This window comes from Taudactylus pleione, unplaced genomic scaffold (assembly GCF_031769625.1).
Source record: "Taudactylus pleione unplaced genomic scaffold, aTauple2 ptg000061l, whole genome shotgun sequence".
Classification (NCBI taxonomy): Eukaryota; Metazoa; Chordata; class Amphibia; order Anura; family Myobatrachidae; genus Taudactylus; species Taudactylus pleione.
In genome coordinates, this window is record NW_028284463.1 from 1,189,629 (window position 1) to 1,199,993 (window position 10,365).

Genomic DNA, 10,365 nt, shown 5'->3' on the forward strand with positions numbered 1-10,365 from the left:
GCTGCGGATGCTCCGGCAGCTAAGCGTTTGCATCTCCACTTGCGGCTGAGTGTGGGTAATTGGGTAATAATATGACATTTACACATATGGAGAGATGAGAGGAGGATGTTGTCAGAATTGTGAATATGTGTAATTACACCTGATTTCCATAAGCTCAGTGTACGCCAATGGCCTCACCAGGTCTCACAGCACCTTGGGATGCAGAGGGAATGGGAGATTTGCAGTATAAATGTGCAACCAACAAACCTGCAGCAACTGCCTGATACTATCATGTCACCAGGGGCCAGAGGAAGGTTTCCAGCACCTTGTTGTATGCAAATAATTCTGCCTGTTCTGGGGGTAAAGGAAAGTCTTACTAATAAAGTGGCCACTGAGTATATCACGGCTCTATTCTCTCCTTCCCAGTCATATTGTCACTTTCATCACCTATCTCTGTGTGTGGATGTTATGCTCAGCCCCTCCCTCTGTGCTGATCTGTATAATGCTAAATCTTAGTTTCATTTCTTCCTGTTTCCTAGAATGGCGTCTGCAGACCTGAGAGAGGAGCTGAGCTGCTCCATCTGCCTGAGCACTTATATAGACCCTGTATCCCTGAGATGTGGGCACAACTACTGCCGGCTCTGTATTGTGAGTGTGCTGGATACACAGGAGGGGGCTGGGGGCTATTCCTGCCCGGAATGCAGAGCAGAGTATCAGGAGCGCCCAGCACTGGAGAAGAACAGGAAGCTGAGTAACATTGTGGAAAGTTTCCTATGTAGTCATCCAGAGCAGGAGGAGACCCGGATCTTCTGTACTTACTGTGACTCTCTTGTGCCGGCTACTAAGTCATGTCTGCTGTGTGAAGCTTCGTTTTGTGACAAACACCTGAGCAAACACAGTAAATCCACTGTACACATTTTAACTGAACCCACTGATTTCTTTGCAGCCAGAAAATGCTCCGTACACGAGGAGATTGTAAAGTATTACTGTTCTGAGGACTCATCCGCTATCTGTATATCCTGCTGGGTGGCTGGAGACCACCGGGGTCACCACGTGGAGCTTCTGAATGTGGCCTCTGAGAAGAAAAAAGAGACACTGAGAGCTGTTACTGAGACCCTGAAGTCTGAGAGAGAGGAAACTGAGAGGAGAGTGCAGCGTCTGCAGGGTCACAGGAGAGAGGAGAAGGAAAAAGCCGCCGGTGTCACTGAGAGAGTCACTGATCTGTTTAGAGACATCAGGGAGAAGTTAGACACTCTGGAGAGGGTGGTCCTGGGTGAGATCACCAGACAGAAAGAGCAGATGTCACTCTCAGTCTCTGATCTGATCACACAGCTGGAAATACAGAAGAACGAGCTGTCCAGGAAGATTAGTAGCATTGAGGAGATCTGTAATATCATCGATCCATTAGCTGTCCTGAAGAAAGAACCAGAAAGTGATGTCATCAGTCACAGGAGCTGTGATGTCATCAGTGATGTAAGAGTTGCTGGATGTCTGGAGGAGGGAATAATCTCACAGATTTTACACAGGGGACTTTTACACTTGTCTGATAATCTGATGGATCTACATATAAAGAGACAGTTCTCAGTGATAGAGAAATTAGACATATTACTGGATATAAAGACAGCCTCTAATCACATTATTATATCAGGGGATCGCAGATCTGTATCTGGTACTAATGTAAATCAGGACAGACCAGATGGACCTGAGAGGTTTATAGTCCGGCAGGTGTTAAGCTCCTGTAGTTTTTCATCTGGGAAACATTACTGGGAAGTGGATGTGAGTGAAGCAGAGAAATGGCTGATAGGGGTGGCCGCTCACAGTATAGAGAGAAAGATAAATGGTGATGCATCATTCATTGGTTATAATGACAAGTCATGGAGCCTGTCCTGTACTGACAAATATGGAGCACGTCATAACAATATACCTAAAGTAATAAATCCAGATTCTCATGTGCAGACAGTGGGGATATACCTGGACTATGAGGCCGGGCGTCTGTCCTTCTATCACCTGTGTGACCCCATCAGACACTTACACACCTTCTCCACCACCTTCACTGAGCCCCTGCATGCTGCCTTCTGTGTGTATGACAATAATTCCTGTGTTAAAATCATAAAGTAAAGAGAGTAACATGTAAATTCTATGCAAGAAATCATAAAATACATTAATATACTGTAGAAAATGAATAACTCCATATTACTATGTGTTTCTTTTTTTTTTTTTTTTTTAATTAACATATGAACACAATAACCAAGGTCAGACAAAACACTATTGTAGAATTTAGCTCTATTTGCTCTAGAATATGAATATATATATATATATATATATATATATGTATATATATATTAGGGGTGAGCGGGTTCGGATTTCTGAAATCCGAACCCCCCCGGATCCGAGGCAGATCCGAGTCAGGCTGGACTTTTCCCGCCTGACTCGGATCTGAAATCGAGGCAAAACGTCATCATCCCGCCTTCCGAGTCTCGCGGGTTTTGGAACCTATATAAGGTACCCGCGTCGGCGCCATTTTCTCACTCGGCTGTGGACAGTGAAGAGGGAGGGTGGGAGTTAGGGCTGTGTAGTGTAGTGTAGTGTAGTGCAGAGTAGTGTTGTGCTGTGCTGCGCTGTGCTGCGCTGTGCTGCTGTTGTCCACTACTTCAAAGTCCATAGGGGCTGGCTGTGTTGTGCTGTGCTGCTGTTGTTAATAGGGGCTGTGTCCACTACTTCAAAGTCCATAGGGGCTGGCTGGACTGTGTTGTGCAGTCAGTTCTCCATAGGGGCTGTGTCCACTCCAAAGTCCTGTGCAGTGTCCCAGTCCTAAAGGGGTGCTGTAGTGTTGTCCAGGGGGTGCTCTGTCCATCAGGGGTGCTCCCCCCAAGTGCTAAAAAAATAATATTTTTTGTGTGTTTGTGAATTGTGTGCGCAGTAGCCGCACGTGCATCAACAAAGTAGTGCCAAGCGTGCGCCTGTGTCATAAGTAAAGGGCCGGCTGGCTTGACCGTTAAAGGGTGCTGTAACTCCCAAAGTACACTCCAGTCCAAACCAAAAAAAAATTATTTTCTGTGTTTGTGAATTGTGTGCGCAGTAGCCGCACGTGCATCAACAAAGTAGTGCCAAGCGTGCGCCTGTGTCATAAGTAAAGGGCCAGCTGGCTTGACCATTAAAGGGTGCTGTAACCCCCAAAGTACACTCCAGTCTAAACCAAAAAAATATATATTTTCTGTGTTTGTGAATTGTGTGCGCAGTAGCCGCACGTGCATCAACAAAGTAGTGCCAAGCGTGCGCCTGTGTCATAAGTAAAGGGCCGGCTGGCTTGACCGTTAAAGGGTGCTGTAACCCCCAAAGTACACTCCAGTCCAAACCAAAAAAATATATATTTTCTGTGTTTGTGAATTGTGTGCGCAGTAGCCGCACGTGCATCAACAAAGTAGTGCCAAGCGTGCGCCTGTGTCATAAGTAAAGGGCCGGCTGGCTTGACCATTAAAGGGTGCTGTAATCCCCAAAGTACACTCCAGTCCAAACCAAAAAAAAAATTATTTTCTGTGTTTGTGAATTGTGTGCGCAGTAGCCGCATGTGCATCAACAAAGTAGTGCCAAGCGTGCGCCTGTGTCATAAGTAAAGGGCCGGCTGGCTTGACCGTTAAAGGGTGCTGTAACCCCCAAAGTACACTCCAGTCCAAACCAAAAAAAAATTATTTTCTGTGTTTGTGAATTGTGTGCGCAGTAGCCGCACGTGCATCAACAAAGTAGTGCCAAGCGTGCGCCTGTGTCATAAGTAAAGGGCCGGCTGGCTTGACCGTTAAAGGGTGCTGTAACCCCCAAAGTACACTCCAGTCCAAACCAAAAAAATATATATTTTCTGTGTTTGTGAATTGTGTGCGCAGTAGCCACACGTGCATCAACAAAGTAGTGCCAAGCGTGCGCCTGTGTCATAAGTAAAGGGCCGGCTGGCTTGACCATTAAAGGGTGCTGTAACCCCCAAAGTACACTCCAGTCCAAACCAAAAAAAAAATTATTTTCTGTGTTTGTGAATTGTGTGCGCAGTAGCCGCACGTGCATCAACAAAGTAGTGCCAAGCATGCGCCTGTGTCATTAGTAAAGGGCCGGCTGGCTTGACCGTTAAAGGGTGCTGTAACCCCCAAAGTACACTCCAGTCCAAACCAAAAAATAAATTATTTTCTGTGTTTGTAAATTGTGTGCGCAGTAGCCGCACGTGCATCAACAAAGTAGTGCCAAGCGTGCGCCTGTGTCATAAGTAAAGGGCCAGCTGGCTTGACCGTTAAAGGGTGCTGTAACCCCCAAAGTACACTCCAAACCAAAAAAATATATATTTTCTGTGTTTGTGACTTGTGTGCACTGTGGCTGCACGTGCATCAACAAAGGAGCAGCGCCAAGCGTGCGCCTGTGTCCCATAAGTAAAGAGCCGGCTGGCTCATTTCTTAAAGGATGGTGTAACCCACAAAGTGCACTACTCTCCAGCAAAAATAAAAAAATATTTTCTGTGTTTGTGTGCGCTTTAGCCGCACGTATATATCAATATAACATAAATGGAGGACCAAACTTTCTCCGATAAAAATAAAATAGGGAAAGATCAAGAACCACTTCCTCCTAGTGCTATTGCTGCTGCTGGGAGTTGTTCATCATCCCAGAGAGGAAGTAGGAACATCACTACTTTTACTAAACAATTGACCCTCCAACAGTCCCTAGCGAGGAGGATGAAGTACGACAGCAGTCATCCTGAAGCAAAACGTATAACTGAGGCCTTGACTGCTATGTTGGTGTTAGACGTGCGTCCGGTATCCGCTATTAGTGCAGTGGGATTTAGACAATTGATGGAGGTAGTGTGTCCCCGGTTCCAAATCCCGTCTAGATTCCACCTGCATCCTCAAAGCAGCAGCAACAAGTGTGCGTCTGTCTGTTAAAGGGTGGTGACACCCTCAAAGTGTGCTACACAAACAATAAAAATATTGTTCTTTTTTTTTCGGTCTTTGTGAAATGTGTGGGCTGTAGCTGCACCTGCATCCTTAAAGCAGCAGCGACAAGCGTGCGTCTGTCTGTTAAAGGGTGGTGACACCCTCAAAGTGTGCTACACAAACAATTAAAATATTCTTCTTCTTTTTTCTGTCTTTGTGAATTGTGTGGGCTTTAGCCGCACCTGCATCCTCAAAGCAGCAGCGACAAGCGTGCGTCTGTCTGTTAAAGGGTGGTGTAACCCTCAAAGTGCTCCAAAAAATAAAAAACTATTTTTAATGTGTTTGTGACTTGTGTGCGATGTAGCCGCACTTGCATCCTCAAAGCAGCAGCGACAAGCGTGCGTCTGTCTGTTAAAGGGTGGTGACACCCTCAAAGTGTGCTACACAAACAATAAAAATATTCTTCTTCTTTTTTCTGTCTTTGTGAATTGTGTGGGCTGTAGCCGCACCTGCATAGTTAAAGCAGCAGCGACAAGCGTGCGTCTGTCTGTTAAAGGGTGGTGACACCCTCAAAGTGTGCTACACAAACAATAAAAATATTGTTCTTTTTTTTTCTGTCTTTGTGAATTGTGTGGGCTGTAGCCGCACCTGCATCCTTAAAGCAGCAGCGACAAGCGTGCGTCTGTCTGTTAAAGGGTGGTGACACCCTCAAAGTGTGCTACACAAACAATAAAAATATTCTTCTTCTTTTTTCTGTCTTTGTGAATTGTGTGGGCTGTAGCCGCACTTGCATCCTCAAAGCAGCAGCGACAAGCGTGCGTCTGTCTGTTAAAGGGTGGTGTAACCCTCAAAGTGCGCTCCACAAACAATAAAAATATTCCTTTTTTTTTTCTGTCTTTGTGAATTGTGTGGGCTGTAGCCGCACTTGCATCCTCAAAGCAGCAGCGACAAGCGTGCGTCTGTCTGTTAAAGGATTACATCGGTGACAGCATCCAAGTAGGCATGTCAGACAGTCCGTACCTGTACTGGCAGGAAAAAGAAGCAATTTGGAGGTCCCTGTACCTACAAACTGGCTCTATTTTACCTGAGTTGCCCCCCCTCCAGTGTGTACTCCGAAAGAGTGTTTAGTGCAGCCGGGAACCTTGTCAGCGAAAGGCGTAGGAGGTTGCTTCCACAAAATGTGGAGAAGATGATGTTCATAAAATGAATTATCAACTCTTCCAGGGAGACCAGCCTCCAGAACATACAGAGGGACCTGTGGTTCCAGCGGGGACGAATTAATACTCTGTGAGGATGAGGATGTACACACTGAAGAGGGTGAGGAATCGGTGGATGAGGAGGATGAGGATGACATCTTGCCTCCGTAGAGCCAGTTTGTGCAGGGACAGATTAATTGCCAGCTTGTTTTGTGGGGGCCCAAACGAACCAATCATTTCAGCCACAGTTGTGTGGCAGACCCTGGTGCTGAAATGATTGGTTTGTTAAAGTGTGCATGTCCTGTTTATACAACATAAGGGTGGGTGGGAGGGCCCAAGGACAATTCCATCTTGCACCTCTTTTTTTTCTTTGCATTATGGCCCTCTTTCAGAGCCGTACGCTCTGAGCAGAGCGCACGCTCTGAATGAGGGCCGGGCTCCATTTTCATGGAGCGTCCTCCTGGACGCTCGTATAGCTGTGGGTCACCACCCACAGGCTATACGAGCGTGCTTTTTGATGGCCGCGATGGTCGAGACCATCGCGACCATCGAAATTGCGAGCCGGAGCCTGCGGTTGAGGTTTTCAACCGCAAGCTCCAGAGTGATTTTGGCTCTATCAGAGCCAAAATCACTCCCACTGACATCACTAGTGATGTCAGTGGGCCGGCTTCTGACGGGAGGCGTTCCCGTGGGAACGCCCCCGTCAGGGAGGCACGCCCCCGGCACGCCCACCAAAGGGGGCGTGCTGTCAATCAACATTGACAGCACGCCCCCTTTGATCGGACACAACAAGCGAAGGACTTTCCTTCGCTCGTCGCATCTGGCGCATGCGCACGACGGAGCTCCCTCCGTCGTGCGCATGCTCAGTGCATAACATCGACCCACTTGCGAGCGGACAGCCGCTCGCGAGTGGGTCTGAATCAGGCCCTATGTACAGTTTGGGGCCTAGTTTTTCAAACTGCCATCCTGTCTGCCACTGCAGTATCACGCCTAGATGGGTCACGTGTTTGTGCCGCCCACTCGTGTCGCTTAGCATAGTCATCCAGCTACCTCGGTGCAACCTTTTGGACATAAAAACACTATTGTGAGGTGTTCAGAATAGACTGGAAATGAGTGGAAATTAAGGTTAGTGAGGTTAATAATAGCATAGGAGCAGAAAAACCTACAAATTCTGTGATTTTAGCTGTTTTTATGCTTTTTTTCAAAAAAATACAGATCCAAAACACAAAACCCAGAACCCAAAACACGGAAGGGTGGTTTTGGCAAAACCAATCCAGATCCAAAACACGAAGAAAGATCCAGATCCAAAACCAAAACACGAAAAGTGGCCGGTGCACACCCCTAATATATATATATATATATATATATATATATATATATATAATATAAAGTGTCCATCAAGCAATAATTTTCTTCCAAAACTTTTGGGATGACTAGGTTATAATAACATACAAAGTTCTTAATAACTGGGGTGCAGAGTTACCCTGATCTGCAGACTCCAGCGGTCAGTTATCTGGTGCTGGTCTGTTCCCTGCTACTAAATAGGGTCTGTGTCAGGCAGACAGTGCTGGTGGTGATGCCGCTCTGTGTAAGACGTCTCATTCATGGAGATCTCAGGAGAGGGGCTTAATCATCATCATCATCATCATCTGTGCTTGGAACATGCCTCCATTATAGAAGACAATAGAGCTGAGGTAGGGATGACATTGGATACTGATGGTTAGCAACCATCAAAGTTTACTATTGGATACAGGTACTTTTTCCATCGAATAATGGGAATTCTTTGGATGCCAGCCATCAGATATAGCTTTCCGATGCCCATCAAAGGCTGACTGTTTTTTTCAGCTGTGGACACCCAGAAGTGGTGTCCACAGCCCAGCTGTCCAGCAGTGGGAGAATAGATGCCATGCGCATAGCATCTCTTCACAGTGTAGAGGGAGCCTGGGGGCAGCCCAGCATTTTGGAGAGTACTGGGCACACCCCCAAAGTGATGTGTCCGGGGGTGTTGTGAGGCTCAGTCCCTTTCCCAGATGCTATGGGCCCTTTTCGGGCACGCACTGTATCAAGTGTGCATGCGCGATGCTTTTACTACTTCTGTGTATGCACAAATTATAATTATTGTGATGGTTATACTGTCCAATCATAGGCATCTTTATAATAGGTGCAAGGTGTGCGGTGCACACGGGCCCCTGGTTCCAGGGACGCACACACAGGTAATCATACTTACCTCTTCATTAATTCCGGAAGTGCTGCTCCGCAGCATGCGCAGAAAAGATGTCCCCGGGAAAGTAGGCGCGGGCGCCATTTTCCCAGGGGCCCACGCATGCGCTGTAGATTCTGGCACAAAGCCAGAGTCTACAGCGCTCAGTACCGCGCTGCCGCTGACCCACAGAGAGATATTTGGGGGCCCAAATGGAGGCTGCACACACGCCCCCTCTCTTAAAACGCCCCTGTATCCAATGGCTGTGTTGTGATGGCTAGTTGCCATTGCATCGCTGGACTTGATGTCTGAAACCCGGCAACCGTTCGATACTGAGTAGGGATGGACAATGTTTGCCGACCATCGATGTTTTCTTCCGATGTTAGTGTTTTTACCATTCGATGGCAGCATTCCGATGTTTTCTGCCATCGAATGGTAATCATTCAATGGTGTTGCGATGGTGGCTTATTTTCTTTAAAAACTAAAAGCTATACCTCCCCTGGCTGCTGTCTGCTGTGTCTCCTGCCTCTAATAACCTTCCTGGCTCATGTTGCTGGGATCGTTGGAGGCTGTCTCTCACTGCCTCAGACCTGGCCCTCCCACCCCTCTCTGCTAGCTCTGATTGGCTCTCTGAGACAGTGAGAGCCAATCAGTGTGCAGCCCTGGATCTGCTGTCACTCACAGACACACACAGAGGGACAGCTAATAACGTTTATACCAGCAGAGATGGGGAGTGATGTCTCTGCTGGTGATGTAAGAGGTTCCTTTTCTGTGTGTTATAAGTATTTTTATTAATGTTTTTACACTTCACTTTCTTGTTGCTTGTTTAAGTGCACACAGCAGCAGCAACAGCAGCGTGGCAGTGTTTCCCATTCTCCTCCTCATCCTAAATCAGCTCTGCCTGCTTTGCCTGGGTTTTTTTTTTTTTTTACTTTGTGTCTGAGCCCCTCCCCTGACCCCGCCCCTTTACTATTCATATGAATATTTTTCACCATTAAATGCTTTTGATGCGATGGTTAGTTACCATCACATTGAAAGATTCAATAGTGGAAGCACTGCCATCATATGATGGTGGGCTTCCGATGTCCATCCCTAATACTGAGCTTCTGATGTCTATCTCTAAGCTGAGGCGACCATTGGAAGCTACAGTGACACCTGCTGGTTATGGGGAACACTGCACCCCTGGTGAGCAGAACTTTATAGCTCTCACAGTATTATAACTTGGTTACCTCCACACAAACTAAAGAGCAACTTCTTGGAGCAGTTCTGTAAGAATAATTCCAGAGACTTTGATAATGAGTATTTTATCTTTATAATCCAAGATAATATGCATTACAATCTGATGGGAAATCAGAGATGTGCGCGGACCCCCATGTTTTGTTTTGGTTCTAATTCATCAGCCTCAACGTTTTGGTTCAGATTCGGTTTCAGGGCCTGATTCAGACATTGCTAATGCTATTGCTTGCAATGCAAATACAACCGCAATTGCGAATCCCCATTCTAAACAGGTTCCACCCATACCATGGACTTGCAAACATAATCGCAAAATGTATAGCACACCCTACAGCTGCAAATGCAAATGTGCCTAATCACACACTAAAGCAAACATTGACGTAAACTCAGTAAAGGTGCCCACACACATACCGACTTTTCATCCAATTTGGCCGATTTTGACGAATCGTGATGACAGATCATGTAAAATATGGCCAAATTGTGTAGAAATCATGAGTCCCCACTCACGAGCACGATGCCGATGCGCATCCCCGCTCGTCGTACCTCGCATCCTCTGATCTGCCATGCTGTAGGGCAGATTAGCCAACCTGGAACACGATGGAAGCTGATCGTGAGGGTTTTTTACCCTCACGATGAATTGTACGATTCATCGCACAACGCGGAATTTGATTGACAGCTTCCTGTGCACGCCCCATCGCCATCTTGTGCAGCATTGTGTATGGAGGATGATAGACGCACAATCTGGAGCCTGCACACTGAAGTGTTGTTTTGTCAGAAGTTTGGTGAGTATTTGTACAGTTTAAATGCAACCACACTGACCACCAATATGTGCTCCCCATTGCATACCAAT

The 10,365-nt window shown here is 46.7% G+C and overlaps 1 protein-coding gene across 1 annotated transcript; it reads left to right on the forward strand.

Annotated features, from left to right (window-relative positions):
* The first annotated feature begins 519 nt into the window (after positions 1 to 519).
* On the forward strand, positions 520 to 2,114 carry LOC148534919 (tripartite motif-containing protein 75-like). The gene has a single exon (XM_088464873.1). The coding sequence runs from the start codon at positions 520 to 522 to the stop codon at positions 2,095 to 2,097; it is 1,578 nt and encodes a 525-aa protein (XP_088320999.1). The 3' UTR covers positions 2,098 to 2,114.
* The last annotated feature ends 8,251 nt before the right edge of the window (positions 2,115 to 10,365 follow it).